At 42.5% G+C, this 24216-nt stretch overlaps 1 protein-coding gene across 2 annotated transcripts in view; it reads left to right on the top strand.

The window, feature by feature from the left end:
- The first annotated feature begins 1110 nt into the window (after positions 1-1110).
- Positions 1111-24216, top strand: part of cacna1ha (calcium channel, voltage-dependent, T type, alpha 1H subunit a) — a 647795-nt gene continuing 624689 nt past the window's right edge. Inside the window, exons 1-2 of one of the 2 annotated variants that reach the window (XM_063059309.1) lie at positions 1111-2145; positions 2573-2894. In XM_063059309.1, coding sequence (XP_062915379.1) covers positions 2594-2894 — 301 coding nt within the window. In that variant the 5' untranslated portion in view covers positions 1111-2145; positions 2573-2593. The remainder of the gene's footprint in view (positions 2146-2572; positions 2895-24216) is intronic. The other variant, XM_063059307.1, reaches the window with a different exon arrangement.

The following is a 24216-nucleotide window of genomic DNA, read 5'->3' on the forward strand; positions in this document are numbered from 1 at the left end:
CCCTTTATAGGTATCTGCATCCAGTCGTTTTTATTACCGTTCTGTTTTAGCGCCACTCCGCAGGTCCTGGACCCGCAATCGTTATTGTTGTGATTAGAAATGAGTGGGAAAACAGAGAGACGCGTTAAAACCAGGAGGATATTTTTAATCATCTGACTGGATGGTGACTTTATAAGACTTTTTGGAAGACCTCTAAGGCGTTCATTAGGTGGAAGCTTTGCGGTGTGCCGTGTCCGCGATCGAGAATCTGAAGCCACTTTAAAACTATACCTGCCCATGCAGTGCACTTAAATCTGCACGCTGAATCTAAAAGGCACGGAGCGAGGACACACCATATAGACAGGAGTCCCATAATATCCAGGCGCTGCATTTCTATTCACTTCTAGAATACCAACTATGTGACGCCACTTTCTACTTTAACTGATAATATTTACTTTTACATCATACTCATGTCGCGACCTAAGCGCTTCCAGCGATGACTGAATTTCCTCTGTCGACATGCCCGCGCAGGCTTTGATCATATTTTTTCAGCGACGCGAGTCTTTTCCCCCCATAGAAACCACATGGATTTCTCACCCAATGCGGGAATAAGTCTGTCTGGACCTGTTCTGGAGTAGGATTCGAAATGGTGAAACATAAAGAAGTTACTAGTTCGGTTCAATACCACCGAGCGCATTGAGAACCAACTTCTCTACCGCCCCGACCCACAAGCACTAAACGGTACTCAATGCATCTTCAACATGACCCGTGTTTGCAATGGTGTTTGTTAGCGATAAATAGGCAAACGGCGTACAATTTACACAGCTTGTCTGTGGTTTGCCTTTCAGGACAAGTAATGCAATCCCCCATCTACACAGATTAACACTGTAAAGCATCTCGCAACTTTACTGGGGCGTGATGCTCAACTGCACAATATCTCCCGGTCTCTCCCTTGCCCGGTAGAAATCCCCGTTCTTTATTTCCGTGCTTGCTTATTCCCTCTACTCGTGAATTTATAACAGCCCCGGCCCCCACCCTCAGAAGGCGAACCTGGAGTTCAGCGAGAAAGCCGAGTGCAGGCGCTAAACAAGACTTCACTTAAATCATTTACATAGCTGCGATGGCACACACTACGCCGTCGTCTGTTCGTTTCCATACAGTTAATAAGCCGAAGTCTAACACATTAGGTTTCACTTCTCCGGGTCTCCTCTCCAAACTTTGAAACGGATGACAGCAAATCTCACGTGTTGTTAAATGCGGGCTGATTTATTCCGGTCTGCACCCTGCTCTCCTTCCCCCTTTTCCGAACAGCCGGAGTCGAAGCGGGAAGCAATTAAACTCGCGTGGGCTTTCCGTTCAATTAACTCGCGGGAAGGGCGAGGGAGAAAGTCTTGCACTCGTTCGACGATTGATTGTGACGAGGGTGTAGTTCGCCGAGGCGTTGAGAGGTTAGAGAAGTAACGATTGAAGACGAGGGGAGGAGGGAGAGAAAGAAACACAGGACTGGTGAACCGGGATTTCATTTTGTTTTTATAACCACCTTTCCGAAGTGAAATTCGCAGCTGCGATCTAAGGATTGGTCTAACAATTCAACTGGCTAACCCTCTGTTGCACCTGAAGCCAACCTCACAGCAGCGCTTGCGGGTAAACAATTCCCAACAGAGTTGGGTTTTAAAAAAAAAATCCTCAGTCTCAGATGGGAAAAAGCGAATCCGACGTATGCATCCCGTAGCAAAAAATATACACTCGCGTCTTAAAAACTCAATTAGCGAGGGTCGGGGTGAGACTGCTTTGGTCTTGAGATGGATCCTCTCCCGGAGTAGGATGTGCCGCTGATTTTTCCCCCCTGTTCCGAGCACAGAATCACGTGTCTTCTTGGCACTCGGACTGAGGCAGAACTTTGCCCGGTGATCGGAGGTGAGGACACAGCGCCGAGACACACGTTCTGCCTTCTCCCTTGGAAAAGAAAACTCCGGATCGTTGGCCCCCGGTCACCTTTCGCACCGGCCGGTTGCTGGCAGTTCCCCACTTGTCCTGGTTTCCTTGAGTTTAAATCAATGTGAGACGGGCATGCATAGAACCGGTGTGAGCAAGGGAATTATTTATTTAATATAATCGAAAGACAAAGATTATACTTATGGGAACACACCACTCACCGATAGTAAGGTAAGGAGGCCTTCATCTTGTGAATAATATTATTTTAAAAAATATATTTAATGTTATTTTCTTCATTGAATCCGTAATTTGAATCAAGCGTGTTTGAACTCTACCCCATTCAAGACTTTTAGTGGGGCCCACCTATTTTTTTAATCCCCATTTTAAACAACGGCGAAGCTTCCAGTGACAGGACAATTTTTAACTGTTAAGGGTCCAAACTTAGCGGCAAGGGTTGAATGAGTAAGCAGAGAATTAAAAAAAAAATCCTTGTCATGACGTTACCCTTTTAAGAAAGCACGAACTGGGGGTTCCCATTAAGAAAGTTCTGTTTTATATTTTTTTCCCTTGCTCTTCCTATATTGGAGTGATGTTTTGAAGAATACCTTGGTGCTGTAGGAACTCTCATCAATATTTTGGCTGACTCTTGTTTGACTAGGTTTCCAAAATCCATGCTATTATGACTGATGGCGGGAGAAGAGAACCGGTTCAACCTCTGGGTAATGAGGATATTCGGGACCCGGCTGACGCCCGAGTTGGCGATGAGGGATTATACAGCGACAGCGGTGGGAATATTGCAATGGAAAGTATGGGTCCATTGAGCGGCAGCAGTTACTCAGCCCAGGAGATCGGAGCAGTGGAGACAACGTCAGACCCCAGCACCGAGCAGCTGCCCTACCCGGCCCTAGCGCCCGCCGTATTCTTCTGTCTTAAGCAGACAACGCGGCCCCGGAGCTGGTGTCTTAAAGTGGTTTGTAACCCATATCCTTTCCCAGTTCCCTTTCACACTCGCGCTAACTCTGAAGAGCCCGAGTGTGCGGTTTGGGCAGCTTCATGATGCCATTCGCCTGCTACTGATTTGCAAAGAATCTGGCTATAATTTTACTGGAAGTTTCTTCTTTCTTGTATTCTTTTTTATTTACGGGGGGGGGGGTGCTTTCTGCTCTCTTTCCCTGCTCGTTTTATAACTAAGAGCTGCTGCCGTTTATGATCTGTACCGCAAGATGTCCTTGTAAATAAGAATTGTCTTAAAGGGATGCCATTTTCCATAACTGCTATGTGTCAGGTCTAATTGGTGTTGAGGTTTTCTGTCACTTTTGTCTAGCACTTGGGGTTGCACTGATGCCGAGGCGAACAGAAACTAGCTGGCACTAGATGGCTTGGTGTTTGTTCCTGGAGAGTCATCGCGTGTCAGTGACTCTTGCAAGTGGGAACACGGTTGGAACGCGTGCCTGTTACAAGTTGAACGAGTGTCAATAATGATGTATTTCGGATAAAAGTCAGACTGGATAAGGCGTTTAGTGTAATCACGTTATCGTCCCCGCCTTTTAGTTAACACTGTCTTTGAATTAATCACGCAGGTAAACGATATTCTCCTCGATTTAAAACTCTGCGTGAATATCGCAATATTTGCCATTATGGTGCGCAGAGAAGTGTGTAAAAAGTGAGGCATTTCAACGATCAGTAAAGTACATAAATAGTTACTTGTGCATATTTAATCCAAATATGCGTATGTCTTCTATATAACGGGGGGAAATGGCCTGAAGGCAAATGATAGACTATATGATTGTAGTTGCAGCAGTATTGTAGGTTTGGACAATTATGGCTGGTCTACCCATCAATTTCATAAACTGAATAATCCCACTGGCGAGCCACATAGCCTGACTGGTAAGGTTTAGTCTTAGTGCCTCTGTGCTCCTGTTCAGCATCTTTGCCCCTAGCCTGAGGTCGGAAGGGACATTCTGACATTTTTCTGACCTTGTGGCTGAATCCTTATTTTTCCTGAAAAAAAAAACACATGAATTTATTATTTTGCATTTGGATCTGTGGAAGAATCGGTTTAACCCATTCATCAGCCTCAGCTTTTGCATCCACTGATCGTGGATTCTATATTTATGGCTCAAAGGGAGCCTACGTTCAAAATAATCTAAGTCAGAGTAATTTTAATGTACTGTACCGAAAAACAGATTTCATGATATACACTTAGTGGCCACCTTATTAGATACACCTGTACACCTGCTCATTAATCCAAATATCTTATCACCCGATCACGTGGCAACACTCAGTGCATAAAAGCATGAAGTCATGGTCAAGAGGTTCAGTTGTTGTTCAGATCAAACATCAGAAATGGGGAAGAAATGTGATCGAAGTGACTTTGACCACGGGATAGTTGTTGGTGCCAAACAGGGTGGGTTGAGTATCTCAGAAAATGCTGATCTCCTGGGATTTTCACACACGACACACTCTAGAGTTTACAGAGAATGGCGCAATAAACTAAAAAGAAAACATCGAGTGAGCGGCAATTCTGAGGGCAAAAAATGCCTGTTAATGAGAGGGCTCAGAGGAGGATGGCCAGACTGGTTCAAGCTGACAGGAAGGCAACAATAACTCAAATAACCACATGTTACAACAGTGGTGTGCAGGAGAGCATCCCTGAATGTACAACATGTCAAACCTTGAAGTGGTTGGGCTACAGCAGCAGAAGGGCGTGAACTCAGTGGCTGTTCTATTAGGTACAGGAGGTAGAGAATAAAGTATGTATGTCAGTGCTAACAACCACGATTCTTATTTTGTGATCTTCTATCTTCGTACCATTTTGCAGAACCAACTCTTGGTCTTTTAACTTCCTTAAAGCCCAGAAATAAACCAATGTTCCCATCTGATTGACTTTATGTTCTTTTTTGGGTAGAGGCAGTTATGACCCCATTCCCTGGTCTAAAGAAATGATAAAACTGGGAAACATCCTTTAGAGTTTACCTGGCAGTCACCTGAGAGGACAAAGATTATACCTCATCAAAGTTCAAGTTCAAAGTACACACGTCACTGTGCCAGCAGAGTGTGATGGCTCTGGGCTTCTACTCACCGGAATTCAGAAGAATGACTAGTGACCTTATTGAAACCTGTCGAATATTGAAAGGCCTCAGCAAGGTGGATATGGAGAGGATGTTTCCTGTGGTGGGGGAGTCCAAGACGAGAGGATGCAGCCTCAGAATAGAGGGACTCCCACCTAGAATGCAGATGAGGAGGAATTTCTTTAGTCAGAGAGCAGTGAACTGGTGGAATTTGTTGCCACAGGTGGCTGTGAAAGCCAAGTTATTGAGTATATTTAAGGGAGAGATCAATAGATTCCTGATTAATCAGGGAATGAAGGGATACATGGAGAAGGCAGGAAATTGGGACGGAAAATGGATCAGCCGTGAGCAGAGCCATTGAGCCAAATGGCCTAATTCTGCTCCTATGTCAAGTGCTACCCTGAGATTTATTTTCTTGCAGGTTTTCACAGTGAAACAAAGAAATACAATAACATCAATAAAAAAAACTATACACTAACACATACTGACAACCAACCAATATGCTAAAAAAGACAAATTGCAAATACAAAATAATAAATATGTAAGATTCGGAACATGGATTGTAGAGTCCTTGTAGGTGAGTCTGTTGTTTATGGAATTAGTTAAGTGTTGAGGTGAGTGATCTTATCCACGCTGGTTCAAGAGCCTGACGGTTGTTGGGTAATAACTGTTGCTGAAACTGGTGGTTCTGGTTCAGGAACAGAGATGAGGAATTTCCGTAGCAGGAGGTTTTGATGTTACATTGCAGTTGTACAACACTCTTCATCAGGGCTTGTCGCTTTCAGTTTTGGTGAACCAGTTATGGGAAAGATGCTGTGAAGTTGGAAAGAATGCAGAGGAGATTTACAAGGATGTTGCCAGGAATCAAGGAACTGAGCTGTGGAGATGGGTTGGGCAGGTTAGGATTTATTCTTTGGACCATAGGAGAATGAGGGGTGATCTTACAGAAGTGTATAAAATCACGAGGGACGTTGATAGGCTGAATGCACTTAGCCTTTATTCCAGACTCAGGAAACTAAGAATGGCAGGGCGTGGGTTTAAGATTAGAGGGTCATTTAGCAACTGCAACTTGGCATGGTACAGGAGAAATGAATTGAAATTGGAGGAATTGATTGGCATGTGAGAGAGAGTCAGATGCAGGGTTACATGGTAATAACGAGATGGATGGCTCTGCTGGAAGCTGGCATGGATCCAATGGGCTGAACAGCCTCCTTATTTGTCATAAGATGACAGATGACTGGACAAAGGACTGGATAGCTTTGCTGGAAGCTGGCATGAACAGCCTCCTTATTTGTCATAATTATGGTACTCAAGTAGGCAAATAATTAGGTAAGACATTTCCTTTTCAAATCCATGCTAAGTTTATTAACCTGTTGCTCTCTAAATTCTTGTTTGTGTTGTCTTTCAGAAAAAGATCAATACTTTTGCACTATAAATATCAAGCTGACCATTAGTCATTAAAACTATCCTTTCTGTTTTTCTGAACAGTGATATCGCGTCAACAATATTCCAGTCCATAAGTCCATAAGATGTAGGAGCAGAATTAGACCATTTGGCCCATTGAATCTGCTCCACTACTTCAACATGGCCAATCTATTTCCCTCTCTACCCCACTCTACTGCCTTCTCTTCATAACCCTACATGCCCTGACCAATCTTGGCCTTAAATATAGCCAATATCCTCTGGTGCCACATCTGCAGACACTGAAAGTCGATAGCTGGAGCCAAGGCTTTTTCCTATCCTTGTTTCCTTTATTATTCTGGAATATATTTTATTTGGGGGCCTAGCAATTTATCCAGTTTGTAAAGACCTTTCAAATTCTCCTTTAAAGTCAATGCCTATGTCATCGTCCTGTCCCATAGAGAGAAAGAATCTTCATTCACTTTTTATCCAACAGTAACTCTTAACTGACAGACCAGGTTGGGTGGACATTAAAACTGTTTTTAACTAGCATATAACATATGCCCTGAGCTCTTGCACTTTCTCATTATAAATTTCTTAGTAACAAATTATGTGAAAATCAAAAAAAGAAGAAAGTTTGTTCAGAAATCTACATGTGTCTCCTGCCTTAACCCTTAACACTAAGATTATCACTTTGGTCTCTCATTAAACCTAATCTCCTTTTTCATTTATTTTCATCTGTACACTTCCTATATCCTCACTCTTTGTATCTCTTTTTTCTTGTTTTATCCTGTAGGCTCAAGAACAGTTACTACCCCACTACCATCAGCCTCTTAAACAAAAGGGGATAACTATACTCACCTGCCCATCCATTGAGATGTTCCTACAACCAATGATCCCACTTTAAGGATTCTTTGTCTTGTTATTTCATGTTCTCTTTATTTATTGCTATTTATTTATATTTGCATTTGCACAGTTTGTTGTCTTCTGCACTCTGGTTGATCGTGCATTGATCCTGTTTACAGTTACTATGCCTACTGGAAATTGAATCTCAGGGGTTGTATATTGTGACATATATGTACTTTGATAATAAAATTTATTTTATATTCCCTGCCAGTCGTAACCTGCTAGGAAAAGGAGCCCCTTTTGAAAATTTCTTGTTTCAATATGAACAATATTCCCTCCTTTAATGTCTCGCAGTGGTCTGTTTCCAGACCAGTTTTGCTAAACTGCCTCTCAGCCTAATAAACTTGGCCTTGCCCCAATTTTAAAAAAGTGACTCCCAGTCTGTCTCTGTCCTGTTCCACATATTTGCTAACTCGAACTGGATAATGATCACTGACCTCAATATTGTCCCTCATTTAAACCAAGTGCGGCTCTTTGGACATTAGTAATTTTAACTGATCCATTATAGTCAGACCTGGTTTCATCTGCCAAGGTCTTACACTCTGGATTTCTGTCCCTGCATCTTTCCATTCCTTTTTTCAGTCACATTAAGATTTGTCACCTCTGCAACATTTTTATCTTCTGCCATGATGTATCATTATTGGTGCCAGTCTTGCTTGTTAGCAGTCTTGAGAAAAACCCTGGAATGTTTTATTGCATTAAAGCTGCCGTGTACATGGACATTTGAATATCTGACCCATGAGACCAAGTACTAGGAATTATGTGCATTTGAGGCTGTGATTAAGAATAGTTACATCTCTTTTTCCATGTGTTGTACACCTAAATATATTAGCACCTAACATATTGTAGTTACAGATACACTGTAACAAGATTACTAATGACTAAAATACAATACAATAGCTAAATAATATCAATTTTTTTCTGGAAAAAGACCCCCCCCCCTTTTTCTATTCCCCATTCTGGCCTCTTACCTCTTGTCACTTGTCTATCACCTCCCACTGTGTCCCCTCCTCCTTCCCTTTCTCCGATGGTTTACTCTCCCCTCCTATCAGATTCCTTCCTTTCCAGCCCTTTACCTTCCCCACCCACCTGGTTTCACCTATCACCTTCTAGTTACCCTCCTTCCCCTCCCCCCACCTTTTTACTCTGACGTCTTCCCCCTTCCTTCTCAGTCCCGATCGGCCCGAAACGTCGACTGTTTGTTCATTTCCACAGATGCTGCCTGACTTGCTGAGCTCCTCCAACGTTTTGTGTGTGTTGCTAAATAATAAGGCAGTATCTTTTCATCCTTTGCTGATTTTGCATCGGTGTTTCTGTTTGGAAACTTGTAACTCATCCACCAGTAATTATTTCTCATTCCTGGGTCCTCGTGTAATTAGGCACTCAAATGTTTTCACTACACCATATTAAAACTATAACTCCTAGGATCAGCCTATTGAGCTCAGCACTGACTGGAAGAGAGAAAAATTAAGGGACATGAACATTAATTCCAGGAGAAGTGGGAAGATGAGACCACACCTTGCATATGTTATTCTAACATCTCATGTTTGGAATTGTGTCTTAGACCTTCTTTCTTTGTTAAATGAATACTCACAATTGCGCTGCTCTGTACTTGGGGCATGAGATGGAATGGCTTTTGAAGTAACTGACATTGAGCTGACATTGGCGGGATTCGCAGATCAGACCGAAGCAAGTAAGCAGTCTGTCGTACAGGTCGCTTGGGGCTCAGCAAGTTTGGTGGATGGGGTGGGGAGGATCTCAAGAGGAAATAGATATTGGATGCTCAATAAAGCTTGCCTCAAAGACATTTCTTGAAAGTAACAAATTAAAAACTGCATTCAGATGCTGCTATAATCAATTTGACGATATGATCAGCAACTTGTAATGTAATTAACACTAGCTTTGAGCTATAAGCTCATAAAGTTCCTTCCGAATGACAACTTCACAGGGCACTTAAGGAAGCCGATTAGCTCATTCAGATGGTCTGCTCTACTCTTCTTTTCCCAAGAGCCTGCCTCTTTCCTTCAAGTACTTAACCATTCCCTTTGGAAGCTTGATATTGAATTTGCTTCAGTCATCCTCTTGGGATACATTATGGACTGTGTATGTAAAAGGTCTCCTTCATGCTAGCTCTTGTTCTTTAAATTTGCTGTCTCTTAACATTGATCCTTTTCCCACTGAAAGCACTTTCTCATTATGGACACCATTAATATCTTTATTATTTGAAGGAACAATCTCAGATCACTTCATTTTCTCTGCTCAGCTGCTGAGGGATGCAAACTCAGCCAACTCCATCACGGGTACTAGCTTTCCCAGCACTGAAGCGATACCTCAAACGAGTTGATTGGCTGATTAGTGGGCGGGTGTACCTGATAAAGTGGTCACTGAGTGTTGGTATGACGTGGCATGGGATAGAAAATAAGATTGTGTATCCGTATACATCTATGAAAGCAAGACCAATTGAAAAGGTGATTAATAAAGTATATGGGATCCTTGCCTTTATTAATTCAGGTAGAAAGTACAGAAGAAAGCAAGCCTTGCTTTTCATTTATAAAACACAGGTTAGCTCGCAGTGTGAATGTTGTGTTTGATTTTAGCCTTCACATTTCGCAAAGCCTCAAAAGGGCAACATCCATCACTAAGGACCCCCATCATCCAGGACGTGCTCTCCCCTTATTGCTACCATCAGGGAGGAGGTACAAGAATCTGAAGACACACACTCAATGTTTCAGGAACAGCTTCTTCCCCTCAGCCATCAGGCCTCTGAGCAGACAATGAACTACGAACACTACCTCACTATTTTTTTGCTTTCTTTCTGCACTACTTACTTAATTTATTATATATAATTGTAATTTAGTTATTTTATGCCTTAAACTGTACTGTCGCTGCAAAGCACAAATTTTGTGACATATGCCAGTGCTATTAAACTTGATTTTGGTTCTGATTTTAATCAGAATTACCAATTTGGACTTTGTCATCTGTCAATTGAACGACCTCATTGCCACTATCCCTCTCCCTGCAAGTCCCTAATACTCATGTGTGTCATATAATATTTTATCAGGAATCAATTTCATTGCTAGGCAGTTAGTATTTATTATCCATCTCCACTTGTCTCTTGAAGAGGTGATGGTGAACCACCTTCATGAACTGCTGTTGCCTGTGTAGTGAAGGTGCTCCTGCATTGCTGTTGCCAAGGCTTTCCAGGCTTTAGACCCAGTGGTTATGAAAGACTGCTGATACATTTCCTACTCAGAATGGTGTGTGACTTGGAAGGGAAACTGTAGGCGGTGGTGCTCCCATGTGGCTACTGCCTTTGTCCTTTTGAAAATCCAGATAAACAATATCAACTGCTTCCATGAATCTTATCTTTTCCTTGATGAAAGAAGAGGTTAGTTAAATATATTTTTGTTTGGGAAATCTGTTCTTTTAATTTAGCCCAGGGATAAGATACTGCCAGTGGCCAATCTATTTTGTGACTTTCTTATTGAAGGCCTTTTTGTAAGACCGGAAGACAATAGGAGCAGAATTTGGCTATTTGGCCCATTGAGTCTGCTCTGCCATTGCATCATGGCTGATTTATTATCCCTCTTAAACTCATTCAGCTGCCTTCTCCCTGTAACCTTTGCCCTTGCTGATCAAGAACCTATCAGCTTGGGCTCCACACCCACCTGTGGCAAAGAATTTCTCCTCATTTTTGATTTAAAGGGATGTTCTTGTATCATGAGGCTGTACCATCTGCTCCTTAACTGCCCCACCCATCCAGCCTGAAACGTGGAGGCCAAAATTGAACACAATATTCACACTGTGACCTAACCTGAATTTTACAAATGAAAAGCAAAACTTGCTTTCCTTTGTACTGTATTTGGTACCTGCATTAGTAAAGGGAAGGATCTCATATACTTTTAATCACCTTCTAAGTTGGTCTTGCTTTCATAGATTTATATGGATACACAGTCTTATTAACTATTCTCTGCCACATTACACCGATACTCTGTGGCCACTTTATTAAGTACACTTGTCCACCTGCTTGTTAATGCAAATATCTAACCAGCTGATCATGTGGCAGCAACTCAATGCATAAAAAACATACTGAGATGATCGAGCAGTTCTGTTGTTCACACCAAGCATCAGAATGGGGAGGAAATGTGATTTAAGTGACTTTGACTGTGGAATGATTGTCGGTGACATACAGGGTGGTTTGTGCATCTCAGAAATGGCAGATCTCCTGGGATTTTCACGCACAGTCTCTAGAGTATACAGAGAATGGTGCAAAAGAACCCCCAAAAAACATCCAGTGAGCAGCAGTTCTGTGGGTGAGAACGCCTTGTTAATGAGAGAGGTCTGAGGAGAATGCCCAGACCGGTTCAAGCCGACGGGAACTTCACTGTGGAAGACAATAGCAGTATGGTGGAAGTTCCAGGTAACTAGAGAGAAGGTACTCTGGAAACTGAAAGGTCTGAATGTAGATAAGTCACCTGGACCAGATGATGTACAGCCTAGAGTTCTGAAAGAGGTGGCTGAAGGGATCAAGGAGGCAACAATAATAATTTTTCAAGAATCACTAGACTCTGGAATGGTTCTGGAAGACTGGAAAATTACAAATGTCACTCCACTCTTCAAGAAGGGAGAGAGGCAGAAGAAAGGAAACTATAGGCCAGTTAGTCTGATCTTAGTGCTAGGAAGATGTTGGAGTGAATATTAAGGATGAGTTCTCGGCGTACTTGATAAAAAAGGCATATGATAAAATAGGCCATAGTCAGTACAGTACCGTTTTCTCAAGGGAAAATCTTGTCAGACAAATCTGTTTGAATTCTTTGAAGAAATAACAAGCAAGGTAGACAAAGGAGAATTGGTTAAAGTTGCGTACTTGGATTTTCAGAAGGCCTTTGACAAGGTGCCACATATAAGACTGCTTAACAAGTTATGAGCCCATGGTATCACAGAAACAATTCTAGCATGGATAAAGCAGTGGCTGATTGGCAGGAGGCTAAGAGTGGGAATAAACAGAGCCTTTTCTGGTTGACTGCCTGTGAATAATTGTGTTCCACAGGAGTCTGTGCTGAGACCAATTCTTTTTATGCTATATGTCAATGATTTGGATGATGGAATTGATGGATGTTGCAAAGTTTGCAGAAGATGTGGAAATAGGTGGAAGGGCAGGTAGTTTTGAGGAAGTGGAGAGGCTACAGAAGGACTTGGACAAATTAGGAGAGTGGGGAAAGAAATGGCAGATGGAATACAGTGTTGGGAACTGTATGGTCATGCACTTTGGTAGAAGAAATGAAAAGTTTGACTATTTTCTAAATGGAGAAAAAATACAAAAAAAAAACTGAGGTGCGAAGGGAATTAAGAGTCCTCATGCCGGATTCTCTAAAGGTTAAGTTGTAGGTCAATTCTGTGCTGAGGAAGGCAAATGTGATGTTAGTATTTATTACAAGAGGACTAGAATATAAGAGCAAAGATGTAATACTGAATATTTATAAAGCACCAGTAAAGCCTCACTTGGAGTATTGTGAGCAGTTCTGGGCCCATTATCTTAGAAAGGATGTGCTGAAACTGGAGAGGGTTCAAAGGAGGTTCATGAAAATGATTCCAGGATTAAATGACTTGTCATATGAATGGTGTTGATGGCTCTGGGCCTGTATTCACTAGAATTCAGAAGAATGAGGGGTGACCTCATTGAAACCTATTGAATAGTGAAAGGCCTTGAATAGAGTGGATGTGGACAGGATGTTTCCTGTGGTGGGAGAGTCTAAGACCAGAGGACACAGCCTCAGGATAGAGGGCGTCCTTTCAGAATGGAGTTAAGGAGGAATTTCTTTAGCCAGAGAGATGTAAATCTGTGGAATTCTTTGTCACAGGCAGCTGTGGAGGCCAAGTCTTTATGTATATTTAAGGCAGAGGTTGATAGATTCTTGATTGTTCATGGTATGAAGGGATACAGGGTGAAGGCAGGAGATTGGGGCTGAAAGGAAAATTGGATTAGCCATGATGAAATGGCATAGCAGATGCGATGGGCCAAATGGACTCATTCTGCTTCTATGTCTGATGATAACTCAAATACCCATGCAATACAACGGTGATGTACAGAAGAGCATCTCTGAATGCACAACATGATCCTTGAAGTGGATGGGCTACAGCAGCGGGAGACTACTCCAGTTTCCCCTCCTGAACCTAATAAAGTGGCCACTGTGTGCAAATAATTTTCTTTCATTCTTCATCCTTCCTGTCAAAATGTATCATATCATACTTACAAATGCCGAATTTAATCTAACATTTGTCTGTCAAGATTATCACCCAAAAATCATTGCTGTCTTCCAAAATTGTTCACATTTTCACATCTTGTATCTACTGTGAAGTTTAAAGCTATACCCTGTTTGTTCAATCTGAAGTCATTGATATAGATTAAAAACAGTATATTTTCATGAAATGGTGTTCGCAACTCCTCTTATTGTCCAGGTGCCAATTTTGCCTCCATACCATCTCTGTATGCCCATAGGCTTTAATGTGCCAATGACTATTTCGCCGAACTCTATCAAGTGCCTTTTAAAATTCTACATTGAAGCACTTTACCTTCAGTATCTCCTTCTGTCAGTACTTTGTGGAGCTGACAAGTCTTTCAAATGTTATTTTCTTGCAGCTAATCTGTGCCATTGTTCAGCTGTTAAGAAAATAGCAAGGATTTTTTCTTTCTCTGATTATAACTTGTATGATTTATGCTTCTTGCATTGCTTTAGTGTTCAAGGAGTTAATGGTAGTCATATACTTCAGGTACATCTTAGATCATGACTGTTAGTTTTTGTTTTGTGTCAACTGAATATGCCTGGATTCTTTCAATGACTTAGTGATTTGGTGTTTTGAATTGTGTTTTTTTTTTGCCATTTCCATGATTTTTTTCTTATTTGGGTGTTGGGGGTTTGATGTTTATCTTTGAAAGGGTTCCAGGGTTTTCCTTGTTTTGTAGGTGTCTCTGAGACGACAAATCTCAGGGTTGTATATTGCATATATACATAAATAATAAATGTACTTTGAATCGTGAATCTTTTTAATCTCTGAATTAAGATATGTGGCTTTTATCATGAAGGAGGACATATAGTGAAACAATATAAGGTGGATACCGGAACATACCTTTAGAAGTTGCTTTATTAGGTACCTTCTGTACCTAATAAAATTACCACTGAGTGTTTATTCATGGTCTTCTGTTGCTGTAGCACATCTACCTCAAGATTTAATGTATTGTGTGTTCAGAGGTGCTCTTCTCCACACCACTGTTGTAACACATGATTATTTGAGTTACTGTCGCCTTCCTGTCGGCTTGAACCAGTCTGGCCGTTCTCCTCTGACCTCTCTCATTAACAAGGCATCTTCACCCACAGAACTGCTGCTCGCTGGGGTTTTTTTTTTGTTTTTTGCACCATTCTCTGTAAACACTAGAGACTATTGCGTATGAAAATCCCAGGAGGCCAGCAGTTTCTGAGATACTCAAACCACCCCGTCTGGCACCAACAATCATTCAGTGGTCACAGTCACTTAAATCATATTTCTTCACCATTCTGATGTTTGGTCTGAACAACAACTGCACCTCTTGACCTTATCTGCATGCTTTTATGTATTGAGTCGCTGCCATATGATTTGCTAATTAGATACTTCCATTAAAAAGCAGATGCACAAGCGTACCTAATAAAGTGGCCACTGAGTGTACATTGAAGTAGTTTAAAGTGGATATCAAAAAAAATATAATATTCTGGATGTGTAATATACCAGCCATATCATATTCAATAGGAAACACAATTATAAATGAAGAGTACAGATCGCATACCATCAATCAAATGTTGCAATGTGCGCACAGATAAAGATAACAAGGAAACACTTAAAATGTGTTTACTTATCAGAACTGAAACCTGCTTCAGTGAGGAGAATTGAAAGCTTGCCTTGATAGATTTTTAAATGGATCGATGTGTTTTAAATATTAAAAAATAATTTTTTGTACATCTTGGGTAGAGATTTAAAATCATCATAACGGATATGCTTTCTGCACCATGTTTATCAAAATGCATGAGTGTGGGAGCACAGAGTGTGGAGAAGTAGAAAAGTTTCGCTGCTTTATTTATGTCCATAGATGAACAAGCACATTGAGTCTTTTGCAGATGAAAGTTCTTTGTAAAATCATGCATCCAATTTTAGTAATTGGATATATTTGAATACAGCCTGCATGAGGAGCATGAAGACAAAAAGGATTGTGCATGCTGGAATCTGGAACAGCTGAGGCAGGGGTTCACTATAACCTCTTCTAGTCTGGCCTGCCGCAGCCTTTGCTCCTGATGTGGCCTCCTGTACATGGGGAAACCAGGTGTAGCTGGCTGACTGTGGAACACCACATTCTGATTGCAACAGGCATCCCAAGTTTCTCGTGGCATATTGTTTTAACTCACCTTCCCACTCTCTCACCAACTTCTCTGCCTCTTGGCCTTCTCCATTGCAATGGATTGGACCAAACGCAAACCAGGAGAGTCCTGATGAAGGCTCTTGCCCTGAAACGTAGGCTTTTTATTCCCCTCCAGAGATGTGGCCTGACCTGCTGAGTTCCTTTAGCATTTTGTATCTGTTGCTCTTTATTTCTAGCATCTGCAAATCCCCTGTATTTTTGAGCAATATTTCATATTTCATTTGGGTGACATGCAACCCAATGATATGAATACTAGACTTCCCAATTTCAGGCGAACCACATCTGCCGGTGTTCTCCTCTCTCACACACTCACTTGTCCATCTAGTTTTCTCTTTTTGAGCAACCCCCCAATCCCTCCCACCCTCTGCCCATCGACCACTCCCCATCATGTTCCACCTGTTATCCTTACCCACTGCTGGTCTTCTGAGAATCCTCCCTGTTCCCTCCCAGTCCTGAGGCAAGGTCTTAACCTGAAATATTGACCTATAGCTCTTGCCTCCACAGAGGCTGCTTGACCCACCGAGTTCTTCCAGCATTCAGTTTCTGTGTGATGAGTACTTGGGTTTTGTGTTTAATGCGGAATATGAAGTTTGAAGTTTTCCACCTCCTTAGTCCCTTACCTCATCTCCGACCTGCAATACACGGTGTTGCTCACGTCATCCAGATCGATCCCTTACTTTGTCCATAGCCACTTTGCTACTTGCAATTTATTGAGAGATACAGCATGGAATATGCCCGATGAACCGCACCGAACTATTTAACACTAGTCTAATCACAGGACAACGTACAATGACCAATTAGCCTACTAACTGGCACGTCTTTGGACTGTGGGAGGAAACAGGAGCACCTGGAGGAAACCCAGTGGTTCATGGAGAGAACATACAAGCTCCTTGCAGAGGGTGCCAGAATTGAACTCCGACCTCTGGAGGTCCCCAGCTGCAACAGAGTCATGCTAACTGCTATGCTACTGTGGCGCCCAAATTTAAGCCTTTGTTATGACTTGATCCTGAGCTGGTGCTCCTGACTCCTGAATAATCTGAAATCCTGTTGTCAGTTTCTCTCAGCACACGGTGCTGTTCCTCATGGTGACCTTGCCAATCTCCACAACTCCAGAACAAGCCACACCATGTGCTCATTCCAGGATCTGTCTTGGCTCACTGTCTGCCATCTGCATTCCAAGACCTTAATCCCTTCCGTACAAATATGCAAGGGAATTTATTTTGAGGATCAGCTGGAAGGACAGATGCACTAACACCAGCGTACTGGAGGAGGCCAAAATGAGCAACATCTCCACCACGATAAAGCAATACCAACTCCGGATAGGTCACATCACCCAAATGCCTAACTCGCGTCTCCCAGAACAGATCCTCTACTCTCAGTTGAAGGAAGGTCAGTGAGCCCCGGTGGGCAAAGGAGACACTTCAAAGATGACATCAAAATACAGCCTGAAGAAATTCAACATTACATCTAAAAACTGAGAAGACATTGTACTCAATAGATGCACCTGGAGAAAATCTGTTCAAGAGGGAGCTGGTCTACATGAGAACGACCCTCACTGTGAAACAGAGAACAAGCGGCAGCTGTGAAAGGAGAGGCTGAACAATCTAAAGACCCAACCACTAACCACGGCCACCGCTTACTCCTATCTACAGTGCACCAGAATATGTGGATCCTGGAACAGTCTCCTGAGGACCCACCAATAGACAACCTCTGAGGAGAACGTCATACTCAACTCAGGTGATCGCACTACTACTGCTACCAAGGGAGTATTCCACATCTTGGTGCTGTTAACCAGCAGTGCTAACAGTTCCAATAAGAACAGCTGGCCTTACAGAAAGCCTGCCATCCTGTCTTCTACTGTTACCCCTACTGGCGAACATTACTAGGCAAACGTTTGGGAGGAAATAAACTGCGAGGTGTCTCATGATGTCGCCCTCAGTGCATCCAGACCCTGCCAGTTTCTTGGTGCCATTACTACCCTGCAATGATCTTGCAGCCATTATCCCTTCCCCATCTCTTGGTGGCTGCCTCCCTAATGACTGACTAATCACTGGCCAAGCCTTAGGACTTATTCCAGTCAGACATTAAGTAAGGTCCAACATTACACATGCAGTGCGATTGAATCTATATTTTCCCTCACCTGAAATAGCCTGGCACTATTAAAACCTTCCAGCTCTCACTCAGCTGCTGATAAACCCTATCGCTCTTGCTTGCGTTCCACATCTACACCTTCATTCTGTGGTGAGTATGTGAGCACGTTAGTGAGAGCAATAGGGTTTAACACTGGGTGTGTTGGTAATGATAGAAAATTATTTTTCTAGGACATCATTTTCTTTTAGAAAGCTACAAAATTAATTACATAGAGGTAACAGAATGTCTACTTAAAGTAGAAAATGAGAAGTAATTGAATTTAAAACTCCTTAATACTTGGTAATAGAAGTAGAATTTCTCTTAATCATCCAGTAGAATTGAACATTGCTGTACAATAATGTAAGCATTGACTCAAATTTATGTAATATGTACAGTGCCTATAAAAGTATTCACACACCCCCGCCTTAGAAGTTCTCATGATTTTATTGTTTTACAACTTTGGATCACTGTGGATTTAATTTGGCTTTTTTTGATCAACAGAAAAATACTCTTCCATGTCAAAGTGAAAACAGATCTCTACTAAGTGATCTAAATTAATTACAAATATAAAACACAAAATAGTTGATTGCATAAGTATTCACCCCCTTTAATATGACACATCAAATCATCACTGGTGGACCCAATTAGTTTTTGATGTCACATAATTAGTTAAATGGAGGTCACCTGTGTACATTCAGGGTGTTTCAATTGATTGTGGTAAAAGTATACCTGTATCTGGAAGGTTCAATTGCTGGTGAGTCAGTATCCTGGCAAAAGCTACACCACGAAGACAAAAGAACACTCCAAGCAACTCCGTAAAAGGTTATTGAAAAGTATAAGGTAGGAGCTGGATACTAGAAAATTTCTGAGTCACTGAATATTCCTTGGAGTGCAGTTAAGCCAGTCATTAAGAAATGGAAAGAATATGGCACAGTTGTAAATCTGCCTAGAGCAGGCCATCCTCAAAAACTGAGTGACCGTGCAAGAAGGAGACTAGTGAGGGAGAGCCACCAAGAGACCTATAACAACTTTAGAGGAGTTACAAGCTTCATTGGCTGAGATGGGAGAGACTGCACATACAACAACTGTTGTCCAGGTGCTCCACCAGATGCAGCTTTATGGGAGAGTGGCAAAAAGATAGCCACTGTTCAGGAAAAAATCTGTCATGAAATCTCAGCTAGAGTTTGCCAGAAGGTATGTTGGGAGACTCTGAAGTCAGCTGAAGGAAGGTTCTATGGTCTGAAGGAACTAAAATTGAGCTTTTTGGACATCGGACTAAACACTATTTGACATAAGCCAAACACAGCACATGATCAAAAACACATCATCCCTATCGTGAAGCATATTGGTGACTGCATCATGCTGTGGGGATGCTTCTCTGTAACAGGCCCTGGAAGGCTTGTGAAGGTAGAGGGTAAAATAAATGCAGCAAAATATAGGGGAATTCTGGAGGAAAACCTGATGCAGTCTGCTAGGGAACTGTGACTTGGGAGAGTAATTGTTTTCAAGCAAGAGAATAGCCCCAAGTATACACAGGAATTGCTTAAAAACACCAAAGTTAATGTCCTGGAGTGGGCAAAGCTGAAAGAGTCCTAGCTAGACAGACTCAAGGCTGAAATTGCTGTCAAATGTGCATCTACCTAATACTGACTTGAAGAGGGTGAATACTTAGGCAATCAATTATTTTGTGATTTATATTTGTAATCAACTTAGATCACTTTGTGGAGATCTGTTTTCACTTTGACACAAAAGAGTCTTTTTTTGTTGATCAGTGTCAAAAGAAGTCAGATTAAATCCACTGAAACAATAAAACATGAAAACTTTCAAGGGGGTGAAGTCTTTACAGGCACTATATGTTGTATATTCATAGTGTACTGTATTCTGTTTTGGAATGATTTGCAAGATGGTGCATGCAGCCAGAAACAGACATGGTCAAGAGATTCAGTTGTTCAGACCAAATATCAGAATGGTGAAGCAATGTGATCCAGGTGATTTTTTTTTTGACTATGGAATGAATGTTGGTTTTTAGGTACCTCCTGTACCTAATAAAGTGGCCACTGAGTGTATGTTCATGGTCTTCTGCAAATGTAGCCCATGCACTTCAAAGCTCCATGTGTTCTGCACACACAGATAGTCTTTTGCGCACCACTGTTCCAAAGGATGGTTGCTTGAGTTGCTGTCACCTTCCTGTGAACTTGAACCTGTCTGGCTATTCTGCTTTGACCTCTCTCATTAACCCTCATTTTCCCTCACAGAACTGCCACTCACTGGATGTTATTTGTTTTTGTGTGCCATTCTCTGCAAACTCCAGAAACTGCTGTGCGTAAACATTTTAGGAGATCAGCAGTTTCTGGGATATGCAGACCACCCCATCTGGCACCAACATTCACTCCACAGTCAAAGTCACTTGGATCACATTGTTGCACCATTCTGATATTTGGCCTGAACAACTGAATCTCTTGACCGTGTCCGCTTACTTTTGTACATGGAGTTGCTGCCACACGATTGGCTGATTAAATATTTGCCATAACGTGCAGGTTTACCTAATAAAGTGGCCGCTGAGTGTAGAACAGCACTGCAGCAGAGGAATGGGCCCTCCAGCCCGCAGTGTTGTGCCAAGCTAATTAAATTAGTAATTAACAGCTTAATAAGTCCCTTCTGCCTACACAAGTCCGTATCTTTCCTTCCTTAAAGGACGTCCCTTTGGAAGAGAGATGAGGAGGAATTTATTTTGTGAGAGGGTGGTGAACCTGTGGAATTCATTATCACAGATGGCTGTCCAGGCCGAGTCATTTATTTAGTGGTCAGTTTCATAGGTTTTGATGAATAAGGACGCCAAAGGTTATGGGGAGAGTGGAGTTGAGAGGAAGATGGGGCCAGTGGGAGGAGAAGATGGCGGCGCAACGCAGCGCGCATGGCTGCTTCGAATTGATATCATATTTGTGAACTAGGATGCCGCGCACAATCCTGATTTGAGGGAGACGGCCATGAGAAGCACAGAAGAACATCTGGAGAAACTTCTGAAATGCCTGCTTCGCTGCCGTTGCTACTGTGCAATCGAGAATCTCCGGAGGGGAAGGCCCCAAATCCTCGGCTTTGCCTATAGCCTGTTGCTGGGGCTGGGGTCGAAGCGCTTGGCAGAGATGGTGCTCGGTGCATCGGTGTCGGGGAGCTGGTCGGAGGCTCAGAGTTTTCGGACGGACTCGGAGTCGGACTGTGGTTGGGTGATTCCAGGGTGCTGCATCGGCAAGTTTGCAGCGCTGGGAGCTCATGGCAGGGAGAGTTTTCTTCCTTCAACCGTCTGCATGAGATGATAGGACTTTCGAGAGACCTTGAGACTTTTTACCATACCCATGGTCTGTTCTTCTATCAAATTACAGTATTGCTTGCACTGTTGTAACTATATGTTATAATTATGTGGTTTTTGTCAGTTTTTTTAGTCTTGGTTTGTCTTGTGTTTCTGTGATATCATTCTGGAGGAACAAATTGTATTATTTCTTAATGCGTGCATTACTAAATGACAATAAAAGAGGACTGCGTGTCCTCATAATCTAATCTAATCAGACATGATCATATGGCAATGCAGATTTGATAGGTCTAGATCTCCTATGTCTAATGGTCTTATCTCTACATATTCATATGCCTCTCTGAAGGTCTCTTAAACACTTGTCATTTCTGCCTCCAATACCATACCAGGCAATGCGTTCCTGGTACCCACCTGTGTGTGTGTGTGTGTGAAAAAACTTGCCAATTCCTTTAACTTAATCCCTCTCACTTAAGTGTGTGCTCTCTGGTATTGGGTATTTCAACCTCAAGGTGGCAGAGGGAGGGGAGATGAAGATAGTTGCAGTCTCCTCTATCTATGGCTCTCGTAATTTATAAACCTCTGTCAGCTCTTTCCTCAGCCTCCGTGGCCCCAGAGCAACCTGCACGAGTTTGTCCAGCCTCTACTTATAGCATAACCCATCTAATCCAGGGAAACCTTTTCTGTACTCTCTCCACATTCTTCACATCCTTCCTTTAATGGGGTGACCACAATTGAATGTGGTACTCCAGAGGTGGCCTAACTCTGAGCTCCAGTTCTCCATAGCTGACAATCCCCTTGTCTTCCAAAAATCTAATCTGTTCAATACACAGAATGCTGAATGTCTTTATTGATGGATGCTATTTTCTTGAGGTACCAGTTCTTGAAGATGACGTTGAAGGAGAGGAAGATTGTGCCATGATGGAACTGACTGAGTCTACAACTGTAGGTTCTAGTGATGCTGCGCATTGGACGCTCCCTACCAGGTGGTGATGCAGTCAGTCAGAATGCTGTCCACTGTACTTCTACAGAAATTTACCTGAAGTTGGAAAATTCCGATTCCAAGTGGAATCTGAGATGCTGACCTTCTAGTTGGTGTTTGGCTTCATCATGTCAGCGAAGGTGAAGGGCAGACCGCATTGGTTGGAAGTGGGAGTTGAAATGTCACAGTCGTCAGCCCGCAAAGGTCCAGGTACCCTGCGGACCGGCTGCCTGTTCTACGCTTGGTCCTGATCATGAGTGGAGGTCATGAGTACTGAACGCAGTTGTCGAGGTTGGAGGAGGTATTTGTGAACCTCACCTGGAAGGACTGTTTAGATTCTTGATTGGTGCTGGGGAAGGGGGTTTAGGGTAAGGACATAAATACAGAAAGGTGCTGGAAAAAGGCCAACAACATCATGAAGGATCCCTCTCACCCTGCTCATGGACTGTTTGTCCCACTCCCACCAGGGAGGAGGCTATGTAGCATCCACACCAGGACCACCAGACTCAAAAAGTTACTTTCCCCAGGCAGTAAGGCTGATCAACACCCTCACCCACTAACCCATCCCTCCACATCCCCCACCACCACCACTTCGTTATCTCCTGCCAGTTACCTTGCGTACAGGCACTCCTTGGTTTTGTATTACTGCAGGGCAGTCAACCAATCTATGTATGTCAACTATGTAGGTGGCGGGGTGGAGATATGTCTGTAAGGCACCTTCCCTCTGCTAGGCTGCAGGTCACCACTGGGTAAGGTGTAGCACCTGCTTAGCCCCCCAGTCAAGGTCACGTGAAGCCATGGGAGAAGGTGGTGCATATCACAGGTCCTGGGTTATGCAAATCACTGATACCAGGCAGACAATCTCTGAAGAGTATTGATATTGGCTAGGGTCACCCAACTTGTAAAGGCTCTATTCAGAAGGAGGTAACGGCAAACCACTTCTGTAGAAGAATTTGCCAAGAACAATTGTGGTAATTGAAAGACCACAATCACCCACATTATACGATGAGGCACATAATTACTGAACAAGCAGATATAAGCTATCTTATGTATTTATACTTATTGTGTTCTTCATCTTATTGTGATTTTTTTTTTGGGGGGGGGCTGCATTTGATCTGGAGTAATAATGATTTTGTTCTCTTTTACACCTGCGTGCTGGAAATGACATTTAAAGGATCTTGAATCTTGAAGTGTTGCATCTCCTTGGCCAGGCGAAAGCCCCAGGGTGTGGGGAGAGGCTGTGGGAAGGGATGAGTGAACCAAGAGTGGAGCGAGTGGTCCTCATGGAAAGGTTTGGAAGGAGAGTGGAAGATGTACCTGGTGGTTGGGTCTTGTTGGAACAGATGGAAGATGGCATAAAGTGAAACACTAGATGCAGAGGCTAGTGGGGAGAAAGGCGAGGACCACCTTTCTGAGAGTGGCGGGAGAGCAAAGCTATTAACAAGTTGATGGCTGAGTGGTGTGGAACTGAATAAGTGAATTTTTTGCCTTTAAGAAATGGATCTGTTTTTCTGTTTCCCTTATTGATACAGAGCTGTAATCTGTTGTTTAACAGAACCAATTTAAGCAAAAAATGTCCAGAATAAGATTGCTGAGAAGTAACGTTCCTTACAATTGAAAGAAATTTACCATTGTGGAGGTGGAAATTATAGGGACTGCTTTTCACGTCTCAAGTCAGTAAAATCTGAAGAGAAATGTTAAGTAGCTGTTGTGTAGGAAGAATAATTTATTTTGCTGTGTAAGCCCGGAGTTTTTAAACAAATGCCTTATTTATACAATACATATTTGATTTAATGTAAGTGTGTGTGAATCTGTATTTGCAGATCTATTAGTGTTTGGTCTTTTTGCACTGATTTTATCTTTCCCTTTGTCTTTCCCTTTCATTCCCTTTTAGTTCTTCCACTATTCATGGTCTTTCTGTTCCTCTCCCCTCTCCTACAACTTGCTGCCTCGGACATCCCTCTTTTTACCCATGTAGCCGCCTTTTGTATAAATAAAAACAAGATTTGCTAGAACTACTCAGGTTAATTCTAATGCAGAGACGTAGAACACGACAGCAGAG

The sequence above is a fragment of the Mobula hypostoma genome, chromosome 9 (assembly GCF_963921235.1).
Source record: "Mobula hypostoma chromosome 9, sMobHyp1.1, whole genome shotgun sequence".
In the NCBI taxonomy this organism is placed as follows: domain Eukaryota; kingdom Metazoa; phylum Chordata; class Chondrichthyes; order Myliobatiformes; family Myliobatidae; genus Mobula; species Mobula hypostoma.